At 38.6% G+C, this 17,502-nt stretch overlaps 1 protein-coding gene across 1 annotated transcript in view; it reads right to left on the reverse strand.

The window, feature by feature from the left end:
• Positions 1-17,502, reverse strand: part of sti (sticky) — a 252,717-nt gene that overhangs the window by 58,655 nt on the left and 176,560 nt on the right. The window contains exons 26-27 of the mRNA XM_068230935.1: positions 4,256-4,475; positions 204-358 (exon numbers count right to left, since the gene is read on the reverse strand). Coding sequence (XP_068087036.1) covers positions 204-358; positions 4,256-4,475 — 375 coding nt within the window. The remainder of the gene's footprint in view (positions 1-203; positions 359-4,255; positions 4,476-17,502) is intronic.

Below are 17,502 nucleotides of genomic sequence, written 5' to 3' on the forward strand. Positions count from 1 at the left end.
TTTTTCTTCGGTTCTTCTGTGCACCAACTGGTTTTTTCCTTCCATTACATATATCTGTCTTCTTTCATAAAATTGCCATCAGTAATTACATAATATAGCGACACTTTTAGCACAATTAGGATACAGATCCAAAATATTTGTTTTTTAACCATCAGAAAACAATAAACAAATACATGCTACACAGTAATGAAAACATAAATTACCTTCAACTGTCAGGTCTCGTAGATCAATCTCGAAGAACTTATTCGAACCAACAAGGAGAGAATGGCTGGAGAAGTGAATACAGCTGCATGGCTCAGCAGTATCAAGGACTTTTAGAGGAGAAAATCCCTCTTGACTAGAGCTCCACCTTAGAAGACTGCAGGAAACAACATATAACATAATATTTTAAAAATAAATAATAAACAAATTAATTAACTAAATTAATAAAGCATGTACGTATTTGAAAGAACACTAGAAAGTAGAATGAGAAGAAAGGTGGAGGAACAATTAGAAGTGGCTTTAGAAATGGGAGATCAAAATTTGATCCCATCTTTTGTATGAGACAGCTGATGGAAAAGCAATGGGAATGTGGAAGAGATATGGTATGTATTAATTATTATGAAATAAATTGAAGGGTCAGGGAAGAAAGAACAACAGGTATGTCAACTTCCTTCAGAACTAAGTAAAAAACAATTTTTTAACTTCAAAACATTACTAAATAAAAAATTACAAGTTACAAAATCATATGCTTTGAACAACTGAAGTTCGAAATGTAGTAATCTGAATTAAGCTTCGTCTGATGCCCAGTATCTCACCGCTAACTCGATTACGACAAAAAGTGGTTTTACCTGTTTCTACCCCTGACCCTTCAATTTATAATTTTCATTAAGTCACTTTGTTAATGTTTTAGGTCTTTTTAAGAGAATTTAGGAGAATTATGTAGGTCATAAACATCTGAGCACTAATCTTGTGGTGATGAAATTGGTAAAAATACAGAAAATCGCAAGGTTTTACTTATTTTTGTCTAGAGAACAGTACACCTAAGAAAATTCATTTCATTTTCTGAATAATATAGACTAGACCAGAAGGAGCAAGAAGATTGAAACATGAGAAAGTTCTGGGAGGACTGCAAGGCCTGAACAGTCCCTTCAAATGGACTTGGATAATGGACGAACTAAAGTGATTCTATGCAGTCATAAAAAGGCCTGAACAGTCCCTTCGAACGGACGAACTAAAGCGATTCTACGCAGTCATAAAAATAAAAGAAGAAAACTATGTCCTAGTATTCCTCAACTATAAATTTTAGCTGTTTTTCTTCTTTTCTTTTTCTAGAATACCTATACTGTAACAGCTGTTCTATGTATCATTTACATTGTTTAAGATTTCCTTAAGTTCAAAACTGACTTCAATGTTCTCTACAATGGTAACCACCTTTAAACAAACGGAGATACTCCAGATTAGAGAAATGTGGAAAGGCATCTGCATCATTCCCCCATTTTCAGTCGACACCAGCTGGAGGCAAATATGGTCCTCTCCACTTCATCCTGACTCTCCACCATTCCTCATCCAATACTGTGTTCCAGTCCACATTCCATTGTCCTATGCTGTTCTTCACAGAGTACATCCATCGTAATTTTGATCTTCCTCGTCTTCTCTTCCCTGTCTTCTGTCTTTCCAGTGCTTGTCTTGGCAGTCTTTCTTGTTTCCACTGCTTGACATGTCCAAATCATCTCAATCTGTTCTGTTTCAGTTTGTCATTTAGTTCTTGCACATTTAGCTCTTTTTGAATGTCTTCATTTCGCACTCTATCCCTCCTTGTCTTCTGTCCTATACTGCTCAGGAATTTCATTTCAGCTGCCTGTGCTCTACTCTAATCTCTCTGAGACATTGTCCTCGTTTCTGCTACATAAGTCATTATAGGTAAGCAATATCCCTTATAAATTACTTATTTGTAGCCTTCATTGGTATCTCTTTATCCCAAATTAATCTCCGTACCTGGTGGTTAAAGGCACTCCCTGGTTGTATCCTACTACTTTCCATACCCAGTTTTCCATTTTCTGCCAGTTCACTTCCCAAGTATTTGAAGTGTTCTTCTTCTTCTTGGTACGAATGAGCCTACTTTGAATCACGCTTGTTCAACTGTGGACTTTGATCTTTGCTCAGTATTGGCACATTTTCTGTCGGTATAACTTCTTTCTTTCATCTGTCCAGGTAGTACCTTTCTTCTCGGATTTTGTCTGAAATCCAATGGACTTCCTTCAGGGTGCGTCGTACAGACCATCTATCTTGAAGATCTGATATTCCCAGTTCTTTAATGTCCTTCTCAGTTTCTGTCAGCTAAGTGGTACGGATCTTTTTGTTCTGCCCAAAGATGAACAGGCGATTGGTCAGTCATTTGGAAGGCAGTCTTACTATATGGCAATAGAAGGTTACTCTCCTTTTCCTAGCACATTCAGAGAGCCTCTCTATGTGTTCGCAGAGCTCGGAATTGTACCGTCTATGGAATTCTTCACCTTCCTTTATTGGAACTAAGATCTTCCTGAGAATTCTCCTCTCTCTGACTTCCAGTTTCTCTATCAGACCTCTTCGGTTCAATAAAAGATACTCAATATTAATAGTTTGTAATACAAACGAGTCGTATATTTTGGAAGAAATATTTTCAGAAATGTTATTAAAATATTAAAAATAATACTGAAACTTGATACTATATTTCAGTTCTATATTTTAAATGGGAAATGACTTGTTCAAATATGACTGACGTGTAGTGCTTCAGTTTCAGATTGCATGGTAGGCATTTTTTGTTATACGTGTTTCTTCTACTATTTCCATTTCCTTGTCTCCAATCTTGATAACTCTTTTTCCTTTCTTATTTCCTCTACTTATCACCATTGTCTTGTTTTTCTCCATGTTGATCCTCAATGCCCACTGTCCATTCCTTCTATTCAGTACATTCAGTTGTTGTATCTCCTCTTCATCTTCTTCCCAGATCACATCATCATCTGCAAACATCATTACAATCATTATTTCCCATATTCCACTAAAATCAACCAGATGACCCCACTCAACCACTACTTTGAACTCGACAGCTGAGAAACACATGGTGTCAACTGAACCATACAAGAACAGGCCACAGAAGATACAAGTGAGTGTGTACCCTAGGATGACCAGGTCTTCAAAACAAAACAAAACAAAACAAAACAAAACAAAACAAAACAAAACAAAACAAAACAAAACAAAACAAAACAAAACAAAACAAAACAAAACAAAACAAAACAAAACAAAACAAAACAAAAAAGAACATTTTAACTTTATCTTGAATCAAAGAGGGACAAAACTAGTTATTAAAATCAAATAGTACCTGATTACAATATAGCATATTTGAACAAGTTATTTCCCATTTAAAATATAGAACCGAAATATAGTATCAAGTTTCAGTATTATTTTTAATATTTTAAAAACATTTCTGAAACTATTTCTTCCAAAATATACAACTCATTTGGATTACAAACTATTAACATTGCGTATTTGTCCTATGATATAACTTACAGAAATACAGTGGGCTTGATCACATAACTGAGAATTGCACTAGAATTTATGACCACCACATCATTCACATATTATTTATCTGAAGAAAATATTTTCTCCAACAATCTTAGATCTTTCAATGTAACATTTCTATAATTTGTTGTTAGGACAGATGACACTGCAGTACTGCCATGCGTTTCAGGATCATGCCTCATCTTATCAAAGGGAGAGAGTGTTCAGAATAGTTGAAAATTCCACGGATTACAGATATTCGATCTCTGAATATAATTATGACTGTTATTTTGTGCATCATTCACAGAGCCTTCCACGGATTTAACATTAAAGTTCAAACTTCTACAACTACTATGCCATGCCTTTCTTTCTTTTAAGGACAAAATGGGACCGAATGGGACAATTTTGTATCCATGAGAGTTTCAGTAGTTGGGGGGAAAAAGAAAAAAAAAGGAATGTCTGGTCATCCTAGTGTACTCTATTCCCCGAAGTGTGATTGTAGAGCCCAAGAGCAACTATCAATCACGAACATGTTCCTCATATATTCAACCCTATGTTATGTTTCTTCCTCCTCCCTGTTTTTATCCAACTTTCTTCTTATCCTACACTTCCTGCATCAAAACTGAAGACCTATCAAGATGGCCGCTCAATGAATGTTGATGCCTGGTCTCCTGATGAAGCTGAGAAGAAGTCTGAAGTAAAGTTCTTATGAACTGAGCAAAGTAGAATTACTTACACAAGCTTCTCTGAGGTGACTGTACAGAGCATGGGACGGGACTGGTGGTTAGGTTCAGAACTGCCAGGCGATACCCCAAAGAGATGGAAACTGTTGGCAGGTACTCCTGGAGAAACAAGTATGGCCGACCGTGTTGTTATTGATGCCTGGGAGCATTCTGCAGCCTCTGCACTCGACCGCAGCTGACGGAGATCACACTGAAGGAGATTTCTGCTTTCTCCTGCAGGACATAACATGCAATGTAATATGACATATATTGCATAACAGTAACCTTTCCAAACATTTTAATTTCTTAACATTTCCATTTGAGAAAGTAACAGGTGAATAATAAACAAACTGAAATATGCCTATATCATTACTTTCAGCACTCACAGAAATTCTGAATGAATTATGTTTCTTCTCCTTTTACTGGCTGTCATGAATGATCAAAAGTTGTAAATAGGAAAGTCAGAAAGACTGACTGTTACATGTTAATTTACACAAGCAATTGCTATCATTATTTTTATCTAGGTTTTTTGTGACACTGTGATAGGAAAATACTAGGAATGGGAAGGTATGTCCCTGGCGTTTAGATGGTGAGATTCAAACTCACCACCTCCCAACTGCAAGCATACATTTATGCAACCCATTCTCAAATCCAAACCTCATGAGCATTAAGACAGACCCAGCAAATATATGTTTCTTTTTTTGTTTTTCCTTGGTGTGATCAATCAGGGTGACTCACTTCTTTGTGGAAGTATTTTACCAACCCCACCCACAGAGAGTAAATATCTCTCGCATGGATACTGTATTTTCATTTCTTTGTTTCTGGACCTGATCGACAAATTTAAGATAATAAATGTATCGCAGCACCTTGTTTTTTGAAGACTCCCAGGGAGTGTTCAACGAGTTTTGTTATGAACTATGTCTCTGAACTATAGAGTAGGAGTCAGACACATCTCAGAGTGGTACTGCTACAACTGGCTTTACATTGCATTGACACAGACAGGTCTTAAGGCAACAATGGGATAGGAAAGGGCTAGGACTGGGAAGGAAGCGGCCATGGCTTTAATTAAGTTACGGTACCAGCATTTGCATGGTATAAAAATGGGAAACCATGTAAAACCATCTTCAGGGCTGCCAACAGTGCACCAACAATCTCCCAAATGCAAACTCAAAGCTGTGCGCCTCTAACCGCACGGCCAACTCGCTTACTTCTGTGATGTTAGAAGATGTAATTGGAACAGTGATTTTCATGAGGAGAATACTGTTTTCACAACTTTGATGCAGCTCAAGACATCCTCCTTAACGAGGTTTACTCTGGTAAGTAGAGCTCCCAATATATAATTTCTCTGAAAGTTCTTGTCAGCTATTCTGATGCTGTCAATTCTAGTGTGTCCAATTCTACTGACATTCAGGTACATAGTTTTCTCTTGATGTTATGCCCTATCTTCCTTGCATCCTCTTCAATCAGCACCGTTATTCTTGCCAAGTCCTCAGCTCTGCCTGATGACATTTAGATCAGCTGCTGTGGCACTTGGTATCATTTTTGGTAGCTTGAGTTAATGTCAAGGTATCTTCAATTTTATAAGGTAATGTATAAAAGATACATATGAAAAGACGATATGAAAAGCACGAATTGAAAATTGTATTAGTTGGGATGGCCTCTCACAAGTCCAACCCTTAGTCCACGCTGTGGGAGATGGTGGTGGTTATTGTTTTAAGAGGAAGTACAACTAAGCAACCATCCTCTATATAACACTAATCAGAGGAAAAGACGGAAGTGATCCGACACTTCGAAAAATGAAGATATCGGTCAAAGAAAGACAAGGGCCACGAAGGGCGTGAAAATGAGACTCCCTAGCCCTCGCAAACCTAATAGCGTCGGGGTCTGAACAGAACAAGAGTTGACCAAGGGAGGTCGGATAGGATAGATGACAGTGAGGAGCCTAGCACAAGTAAGTGGAAGCAATGCCAGGACTCAGCTGAGGGCTCCGTGGTCGCCAACCCACGCTCCAAAGTTCAGAGCCCTTGGGGCCCCTTTTAGTCGCCTCTTACGACAGGCAGGAGATACCGTGGGTGTTATTCTACTGCCCCCACCCACAGGGGGACGTGGGAGATGGGCAACGTCATCAAGTAGGGAATAGCCTGTGGAGGTGAATTACAGTGGGGACCGCATGTGCCCCGAGACCACTACGGTACCTGTGAAGGCCCTACAGGAATCCTGAAAAAGATTGCGGCTAACGGGGTTCTGGTCAAGACATGACAGGCCTAGCAAGTCGGTTATGGATATCATCCCGCTTTCAAGAAAATAAGAAACAGTAAGCCGGATGGATGTAACAGATGACATCATTCTCATTTATGACACATCCATACGAATATTTATATCACACCAACACACGCAACATAATGCATAATAGTTTCCTTTATTAGACTGTAAAGTGAATGGAAATTTAATTTTTAGGTACCTCTTAACACTTGGAAATAATGTTTGTTATGTTTTTTGGCCATAACATGAAGAGAAAATACCAGAAACTGTCACCGACACAACTCCCTGAAATACACTCAATTCATTAAAATTATCAAGTAAGAATGAACAGAAATGCACTGAAATATGTGAAACTACCACCCCCCCCCCCCACACACACACAAGAGGAATCAACATGTCTCATACATTTCTTTTTAATTTGCTTTACGTTGCACCGGCACAGATAGGTATTGTGGCGACGATGAGAGAGCAAAGGGCTAGGAGTGGGAAGGAAGCAGCCGTGGCTACCCCAGCATTTGCCTGGTGTGAAAATGGAAAACCACAGAAAACTATCTTCAGGGCTACCGACAGTGGGGCTCGAATCCACTATCTCCCGGATGCAAGCTCACAGCTGCGCACATTAACTGCACGACCAACTCGCCCGTGTCTCATACATTATCATACAAGTTTGACAGGGGAATAAGCACAGAACTGAAAAAAAAAAAAACCTGTGGTCTACAACTCCAACGAAACTATGCACAGAAAACGATGTTAGCAGGGCGTGAAACACACAATAACAAACCCATTCTTTCATTCCAATTAACGGAGTCGCTAGTGTACGATTGCCATCCCAAATCCCCAGCTGTAAAGCACACACGCTGCTGTAGTGAGCAGGAAACACAATACACAAAGGAGACAGACGATACACTCGCAAAATAAAGCATCAAATAAATACTCTTGAAAATGAGTTTGCATAAATTACACAAGTACGTAAGAATTTTTGCTAGGGGAAGAGTATTGAGTGTACTCGAGGTTATATTGGTCAAAATTAGGAAGAGGTAAAAATAAATCGGGAAATCGGAAGAAGAGTTAAAAAACAGAAAAATTCCGGGTAAATCGGAAGGGTTCGCAAGTATGGAAGAGGTTGTAGACATGATGGAAAGAAGAAAACTGGATGTATTAGGGCTGGCAGAGACTAAATAGAGGGGGGAAAGATAAGAGAGAGCTGCAGAACGATTTTTGGTTGTACTGGATAAGAAATGACAAAGTAAAGCAAAATGGAGTAGGAGTGATAGTAAGAAATGGACTGAAAGAGGAAGTAAAAGGGATAAGTGACAGGTTGGTTAAAGTAAAAAAAAAAACCTGGGAAATTGTACAAAGTATGCTCCTCAAGTAGGATTTGGGAACTGAAGGAGAATGTTCCAGATTAAAGGGTAATACCATCAGAGGCCCTAGATAGTGACCACAGACTATTAGTAATGAAACTGAGAATAATGAAGGAAAGGAATAGGTCAGAGAAGCAAGAAAGATATCAAAATATGGAAACTGAAGGAGAAGAAAACCAAGGAAGAATACCAGGAAAAAATAAGATTGCAACTACCAACAGATGATACAAAAACAGGCAAGGAGGAATGGGAAAGGTTCAAGAGGACATTTCAACAGAGGACATGGAGACAAGACAGGAATATAAGACCAGAAAGGAAGAAACTAAAAAGGTTGTATCAGAGAAGAAAAAATGGATGGAAAGGTGACCAAAACATGATGGAAGAAGATAGCAAAGCAAATAAAAACGTACTGTATGGAACAGTCAAGAGTAAGAGGTACGACATGAGGGAAGATGTTATAATGATAGATAAAAAATATAAATGAAGTGCAGGAGAAAAAGAAACTCAAAGGAATGTGGAAGGAGTATTTTGAAGATTTACTCAACCCAGAAGGATGCGTAGAGGAGGAAAGAAGAAATAAAGAGGAAGGAAGAAACATACAAAAAGAAAAAGACTTTACATGGGGAGAAGCAGAGATAGCACTGGATAACATGAAAAGAGGGAAACCCCAGGTTTAGATGAAGCGAGTATTGAGATGGTGAAGGCAGCAGGAGAGGTAGGGAAACCGTGGCTTTATCATGTGTTGAAAGTAGTATGGAAGGAGAGGAAGACGCCTGAAGACTGGAAGAAGAGGATAATCATACCCATCTTCAAGAAGGGAAATAGGAAATATTCAAGAACTATAGGGCAGTCACATTGATATGTCACTGTGCAAAGGTGTTTGAGAAGATTCTGGAGAATTGAATCAGAAAAAGGGTGGAAGAGAATTTAAGAGAAGAGTATGGCTTCAGATCAGGAAGATCCCCACTAGACCTTATATTCACAGTAAGACAGTTACAAGAGTATCATTATGAGTGGGGTAAAGATCTACTGATGGCCTTCTTGGACTTTGAAAAATCATATGATTATGTGTGCAGAAACAAGATATGGCAAGCCTTACAGGTAAAAGGTGTCAAGAAGCAGACAATAGAAAGAGTAAGGGAGATGTACCATGGGAGTGTCAGTTGTGTGAAAGTAGGAGAGAGAACAGACTGGTTTGAGCAAAAAAGTGGATTAAGACAAGGAGGAAGTACTATGTCACCTTTGTTCTTCATTGTAGTAATGGACAAGCTAATTACAAAAGTGGCAAGGAAAATTGGGGAAGGAAAAATGAAAGTGATGATGTTTGCAGATGACTTGTTAGCCTGGGGAGAAAAGGAAGAGGATATCCAGGAACAGTTAGATGCATGGGAAGAGGAGGTGAAACAATATGGAATGAAATTTAATGCCAAAAAGAGCAAGATAGTGATCAAAACTAGAAAGAAGGAGAGATCTATGAGAGGAATAATGCTTGGAGGGGAACAGCTTAGGAAGGTAGAGAGTTTCAACTACCTGGAAAGTATCACATAGGAAAGTGGAAAAAATGATAAGCGTGAAAGACAAGCAGGAGTGATATAAAGGACATACTATGTACCTACTCTGACGTATGCAGCAGAAACTTGGGTAATGGCGCAGCGAGCCGTAGCTAGGATACAGGCAAGTGAAATGAAATTTCTGACAAGCAGGATAGGAGTGACAAGAATGGATAAGATGAGAAAAGAGAAGGTTAGAGATATAGTAAAAGAAGAGCCACCACAGAACAGGATAGAGGCATCTAGACTTAGATGGTATAGACACATGAAGAGAATGACAGAGGAAAGGATACCGAGGAAGAGGCATGAAATGGAGTTAACAAGAAAACGAATGAGAGGAAGACCGAGAGACAGGTGGATAAAAGGAGTGGAAGAGAGTGTACAGAGAAGAGGAGAGGGCCGGGCAAGAGTGACGAGGGAGAAGTGGTGGGAAGAAAAGAGATGAAGAGGCTTACGTTCCAAGCAGACCTGGCCAACAGCTGGAAACTGCATATGATGTTGATGATGATTAGTTGGGATGATAATAAGATACTCCATTATTCAAAACGCACCAAACTGAGCATGGTAAGTAAATGGCGATCCATAGAACAGACCAGCATTTTACAATAACTATCAAGTAATGATTCAATGTGGTACTACAGGATATATACATCGACTAAGGTAAAATTGTCAATAGACAATATCTGCAGAATTGTTGCACAAACAGCCAAAGCAGAGTCAATTTGGCAGTAGAAGACCTAAGAAAAGATATGACTTAATGTCAACATCGGTGTAATTCTGGGCTGATTCCCATGAGGTTTCCAAAGATGGTACAAATAGGACACTCTCTAAGAAGTTAATTGATAGGATAATTTACAATATCAAACTATGAACATTTATTATAGATTTATTTAGCCACATGTGTGGATGTTATAAAATTTGGTTAATGGTTCTGAAATGACATATTACAAGCACTCACTGTTTATCCCAACCTCAAATAGGGGCTGATTGGAAATCTTGTCACAAATCCCAATTTAAACATAGATCCATTGGATTAGCCAAAATTTCATAAGAAACATCTTCTTCAAAGTAAATCTTACAAATGCAAATATACTATACAAAGCGAAGTTAATGCCATACTCAATATTTGAAGTATTATTATAATCTCGATGGCTAACAAGCCTACCAATTTTACTCACTCACTCAGTAGGCTTCTGAGGGACATGAAGTTCCCGTGCCGATCTCACAATCCTCTTCCATCCTTTTTGATCTTGAGCCTGCTCTTCCCAGTTATCAATTTGGAGGGTCCAGCATACCTTGTTGATCTCCTTCTTCCAGGTGCTTCAGGGTCTTCTTGAAGGTCTTTTCCCATTAAGAGATCCCTTGTATAAGTCTACCGGTGCTCTGTTATCCTGCATCCTCAGTACATGTCCAGCCCAGCGCAGTCTGTTGGATTCTATCGCACCCATTATAATGCGTTGATGAGAAAGGGTGTAAATCTCAATTAGATCTTTTCTGCCAGCTTTGAGAGATAGGATCGAGCAATGGGCCAAATATTTTTCTATAAACTTTATTCTCAAAGAATTGCAACTGCTGCTGCTCTTTATTGGTAATACTCCATATTTCGGAACTATACAGAAGTACTGGTCGAATGATTGTATAGTAGAACCTCGATTATACGTTCCTGGAAACTACGTTTTCCCGTATTATTAGTTCAATTACGTGGTCCCACGAGCATCCTAATTAAATCACTTTGTAAAATCCTGAATTATCCGTTCCTCGAAAAAACAATTTCCCGGATCAACCGTCCAGAAATTTCAGTCCCATCAACGCTAAATCCTCGATCACGCGTTTTTCAAGAAACTGTATTTTACGAAAGGACAGCTAAAGCATACTTAAGGATCTTTGTGTTGACGTCCCGTCATTGTGGTAATTTGAAGAAGTACTGTACTGGGAAAGCAATCAGCAGTGAACTTCCATAAGGGATCATCTTAGCACCGCATTCGGGTAGTATTGTTTAGAGAATCCTCGGAAATCATAAGCAGAGAGTGCCCACGACAATTGGAAGGAGACAAGAGCGCATTTCAACAGCTCTATTTGAATATACAATATTAAATAGAAGGAAGGGTCCACCTTTCAATACTCCGTTGTTAAGTGAACCAAATAGAAGTTACAACCTGTTCATTTGGGACCGGTTTCAACACATTTGAATTATCATCAGCCAATTAGCAAAGCAGTGCAAAAATTAAGTCAGAAAGATCTAAAAACAGCTAACACAATGATCACAGGCAAAAAATTAACACTATTTCATGCCGAAGCAATTCCAGTAGATGTTCATAACACAATGATCACAGTCAAAAGAGTAAAAACAACACCACTATTTCGTGCCGAAACAAATCCAGTTGAAGTTCATAAACAGGTCTAGTACAATCCTGTTATGCCGCATTCACATATGAAGACGTATGAAGATGTATTCGAGATCAATAACGAGTTAAAGGACTTGTTCTAATATGTAAACCTGAAGGATAACTCGTTATGAAATTGAACTTGTGATGTGTATAGTTGTTGCTAGGCAGGTCTTGCAGGCATTTGTTTCTCCGGTCGAAGAATAAAAGGTGACATAATTGAAGTCTTAGGAAAACAGTGTAGGACTTAACTTCGACAATTCGAAGCGGATATACAAATTTTAAAAATAATTTAAATCGTTAAAAGGAATAAAACCAAATAAAAATATATAAAATATATGAAGAAATTATAAAGAAATTTCAATGTGAGGCTCAATTTGAAGACGGAATGAGTTTCATCAAATGTTCGTACTTGCAAAACATCTACATTATGTCCAGGGTTATATGTTTATCTCTTTTACCTTTTTTCAAGTGTATCGCCGAACAGGTTTTCGGAATTTCCCTCACAGCACTGTATAGTCACTGGGCTTTCAGGCAGGCATTGAAACTGCTCCTTCTTAAGTGACACAAATTTAGTATTTTAATATTATAGTACCATATACGATTATGTTATTGAGACCAGAACAGATGTTGCACCTTACATACTGTACCAGGAAGGCCTAGGTCCTGGCACATATCAATTGAAAAACTTTATTTCAGCATACAATTTCCGTCCGCCATGTGATCAGCTGAGCGAAGGAACATTCCAGTATGTACCAGACTCCACGACCGACCAGGCGAGGCCAAGTGACGTCACCTACAGCTTGAAACTTGCCTCCCCTAGAGATATTTCTCGAAAGAATTTTTCTTTCGTGAACTTTTTAACACCTTAACCAATTTGAACAGGACCAACGCTAAATTGTAGCAGACATCGTAAAAGTAAAATCCTGTACATTTTGAAGCAATTTGTCCAGTAGTTTCTGAGTTATAACAATATAAAGTTTAAGAAGATCGAGCACTCTCGGTCACATGACTTAGAATACCACCCCTCCTGGCGCAGATATATATGCCACTAGGTCAAGGCTAACAAGCAGTTCAGTTCAGCAGTACAGTCTAGCAGTGCAGTGCAGAGCAGTGCAGTATGTATGTGTGAGTGAGACAGAGGGGAGACTGACCCTCGTACAGTATGTCCGTGCAGTCTCGAAGACAGTACTTCCCGTCGCGTTTCGCGGAGACAAAATTATGGGATAATCAATCGCCGTCGCACTTGTAAAAGATGTCGCACTGTACCTAGTTTATCGAGCCGCGACTACGATATAATTCACAGACATTTCGAAGTATAACACGTGTGAAATCATTGAAGTATGAAGTTAAATATTGGACATTCACAAACTAGAACATGACGTGTGGACTTAATTAATTTCACATAATATTAAATTACCACAATAAACAGAAACTGTCGTGTACAATAACTCTAACTACTCTAAGACTCAATTTTTTTCTAATACAGTACATCCTTGAACTGTGTCTCTTTATTTACGTGCCATATTAGGACACGACTTACTACAGGGACAAACTTGGTGAATACTAAGAACTTTTGCTAAAGTAATATAATTTTATCACCACCAGAAAATCAGTGTTATCTGCTAGGATAACGATTCAAAGACTGTGGTCAGAGACGGTAATGAGAAATATTACACGTAACTTTTTCAAGTGTTTGAACTGTGTATTTATGGACGTTCTCAGTGACGGTTTAAAATAGTGTTTTATGCAGCAAGGACTGTAATCATTCATTTAACGTCATAAAATTAACACACGAACTGAACTGTGTTCAACAGTGAATGATAGCATCTGTAAATACTACTTGCACCAAATGAACGTTCCGTGTGCTAAAATAACCTCCACGAGCAGCGGAAATCTTGGTGAAATTCTACAAGATCCAGCTGCCTTCAACATCATCTCATCTATGGTACCCATCGAGGGACGTCAACGTGGTTTCTTCGTGGAACATCAAGTTCGAGTCTTCGTCCGCACCCCGCGGAATATTCCAGATTCCCATCAACATTTGTCAGCCAAATTTTCTTTATTAAGTGAGTAGTCACAAACTGACTGACCTTTTTTTTTTATCTTGAACAGTGATTTACTCAGTGCTGCGTGTAACGATGCTTCGTAGTTTTTCATCATTTCTCAAAATTCATCTTTTAATGATAAATTTATTTTACATAGAAGAACTCTAGGATTTTCAAGTGTTCTATATTACAAGGCTAACAAACTGAGAAACTTCCAACAGAAATTTTCAATTATAAGTGTGTGTTCATTTCATGAATTAATACTTGGAAAGACTTTAGGTGAAGAACTGACACTTCGTGTTTTCACAAAAATTTATAGGATCTATGATATTTATTTATTTTGATGAACTGAATTCAAGAAGATTTACGTTAACATTTTTGATTTCAACAAAATATCTGAGTCCTATATTGATATTGCAGGGTGATGAATCATTTAACATTATTAATAAATTGTTTGGAAAAGGTATAACCATCTATTATTCGCCCTGCGATTCTATCCTGCTCTGTATCGGCTCCAAAATCCACTACCTGAGATCTTTCTCATGCCCTAAACCCAAGAACTTTTCCTGGTACAATACATAAAGCCATGGGAGGTTTTGGGATTGCCTATTAGTGTTTTTGTCCTAATATAATACTGGAAATTTCATGTTTTTGTGTTAAAATGTTATAAAAGCCGCAGTCGTTTTATTTGTGCACGTTACATTTTAAAATTTTGTATCATTTCGAACTCGTGCCGACTAGTATAGCGAGCGCGCTTTCCAACTGAGTTCAAGGCCGCGAATAATCGTAATTTCGGAAGTGTTAATGATATTTTTTCTCTTTCCAATTTGATTATGATTAGTGATGGGCAGAACTAAATATAATGCATTCGAGAACTTGAGGATTGATACTTTCGAAACCATATTCTCAAGTTCAACATAACCTTTAAAAGTCGATGTAGGCCGAATTTACTGGGTACAAGATTTCCATAAACTGACTAGGAACAGCATATCGGTGACCTAATTACAATGGAAGATTAAAAAAAAAAAAAAAAAAAAGGATTTTGCCATCAAGTTGGACACTTTTGTATCTAATGTGCTTTATTTTATTAGATAAGAGAATGAAAAACTACTTGTGGTCGACTGTTGTTTGCTTTGGCGTTAGGAGTATTAGATTTTTCGAAGAGTTTGGCTGATCAAAGTTGCTGAACTGAAAGAAGTTTTCAAAGGAATATGACATAGTTTTCAGACGAAGTTTCCCCGGCAAAACGGAATGTAAAGTTTCGAGATTTTTAAGTCGCATACCGGTAATAAACATTTGAAGCCAGCCCCGAGATCTAACTTGCCTGCCTCTCACCCGGAGGCCCCGAGTTTGATTACTGGCCAGGTCAGGCATTTTTACCTCGCTATGAGGGCTGGTTCCAGGTTCAGTCATTCTACAATTACAGTACCTTTAATTGAGGAGCTATTTAATGGTGATATGGTGACACCGGTCTAGAGCGCCAGGAATAACGGCCGAGAGGATTCGTCACACTGACCATACGTCACCTCGTAATTTGCAGGCCTTCGGACCGAGGGCGGTCGCTTGGTAGGCGGAAGGCCCATTGGGGCTGTAGTTTGGTTTGGTTTAGGGGCGTTTGTAAGATTATAAGTACTGTAGTCTAATCTAGGACCTGACTTCTTTCTTACAGAATACTGTTGATCACAAATGCGAACTCACTGCATTAGCTTTTCTGCATCTTGATTCAATCACACTATACTATCAACCTTGGAGAACACACATCCAAAATATTTGAAATTATCTACCTGTTCCTGTTTAGTATATCCAACCTGACATTATTTTCTTAGTTTCTTCCCTACTTTGCTTTAGTCGTCCGGCTTCGTGGCTAAATGGTTAGCGAGCTGGCCTTTGGTCACAGGGGTCCCGGGTTCAATTTCCGACAGCTTCGGGAATTTTAAACATCATTGGTTAATTTTGCTGGCACGGGGGCTGGGTGTATGTGTGATCACCATCCTCGTCACGACGTGCAGGTCGCCTACGGGGGTCAAATCAAAATACCTGCACCTGGCGAGCCGAACATGTTCTCGGACACTCCCGGCACTAAAAGCCATACACGATTTCACTTCATTGCTTTAGTCTTGGAAAGACTCATTTTTATAACGTACCCATGGCACCTATTTTCAAGTTCTGAGGTATGACTGCAGGCTTTCAGCATAGCCTGCAATTAAGACCAAGCCTTTTTGGTAACAGAATTATATGTGAAAAAGAAACAACTTAATGAATTTCTTTTTCAGATGTAATTCTGTCACCACACGTTTTCTTTTTCAGACAGTAAAACCTCAATTATCCATTCTAATGCCTGGGAAGGGGTGAATGGTTAATAAAAAATAAAAAAGTGGATAATCCATACTACTAATTTTAATGGTCTTTAAAGTACATAAAATACATACTGTTTAACCTTAAAAAGCAGTGCATTAAACCCTCTTTAAAACCAAAATGTAGTCAAAACTACAACAATCCATACTAAATATTTACCTAAATTACCAGCAGACCATAAATAATGAATTTACCTGGCATCATTTAAGCTGCTTAAAAAAATCCATTACTATTTTTTTTGCACTCTCCTACAAGTTATTTTCTTCTTTATGGCCATTCTGAGCTTTTAAATTACAAGAATGTCTGAAAAATACGTATCGTCCTCTTGCTCCAAGAATTCCATTAACGTTTCAGCCGACTCCAGTGCGGTCTGAAGTGGTAAGCAATTGTTTGTGACACACACTTCTTCCTCATCCCCCTCACTTTCACTCATCACTTCGCAGCTGACTGCCGAGTTCCCGTTCACGCTTTTATTTACTATTTCATCATCAGTTAAAATGTGATGCCCAGGCAATACATCGTCAGTACGAAGCCACCCCTCAATGTTACTTTCATCCACTTCTCCAAAATGAATGTTATTTTCAAGAGTCTTCAGGATATCTCTGATCATCAATCCCTCATTTTCATCCTCATCAGTGAACCCATGAAAATCGTCGGCGAGCTCTTCGACATCAACATACAGTTTTCTCCACGATCGAGTGATGTTCTGAGCGGTTACCAGATCCCATGATTTCTGGGTAAGATAAAGCACTTCTTTAAGATCAAGCTTTTCCAGAACTCAACCATCGACGTTTCTTTGGAAAGTAAGAGGCCTAGCAATTCCCGCTTCTAATGTACCTTAAAGGTTGTGATGATCCCTTGGTCCATCGACTGAATTAATGAAGTTACATTAGGTGGCAAATAGGAAACAAAAATGTTTCCATCCTCTGATTTCAACTCTGTATCAACAGGGTGAGAGGGTGCATTATCAAGAAAAAGGACGGCCTTTAATGGCAAGCCTTTGGACGCCACGAAATCTTGAACTCGCGGAACAAACTTATTATGGAACCAAGTCCTGAAAATATTGCATGTCAACCATGCAGATTTGTTATGACAATAATCTATTGGGAAATATTTCATCACTGTTACTTTGAAAGAACATGGATATTTTGCTTTACCAACAACAGCTAATTTTAATTTATGGTCACCACTAACGTTCGCACAGTACAAGATGGTAACGCATCCTTTACTAGATTTGTGACCAGAAGCTGATTTCTCTTCAGCAGCTGCTGGTGTTTCTGTCAGAACTCGAAGCAAAC

The sequence above is a fragment of the Anabrus simplex genome, chromosome X (assembly GCF_040414725.1).
Source record: "Anabrus simplex isolate iqAnaSimp1 chromosome X, ASM4041472v1, whole genome shotgun sequence".
Taxonomy (NCBI): Eukaryota; Metazoa; Arthropoda; class Insecta; order Orthoptera; family Tettigoniidae; genus Anabrus; species Anabrus simplex.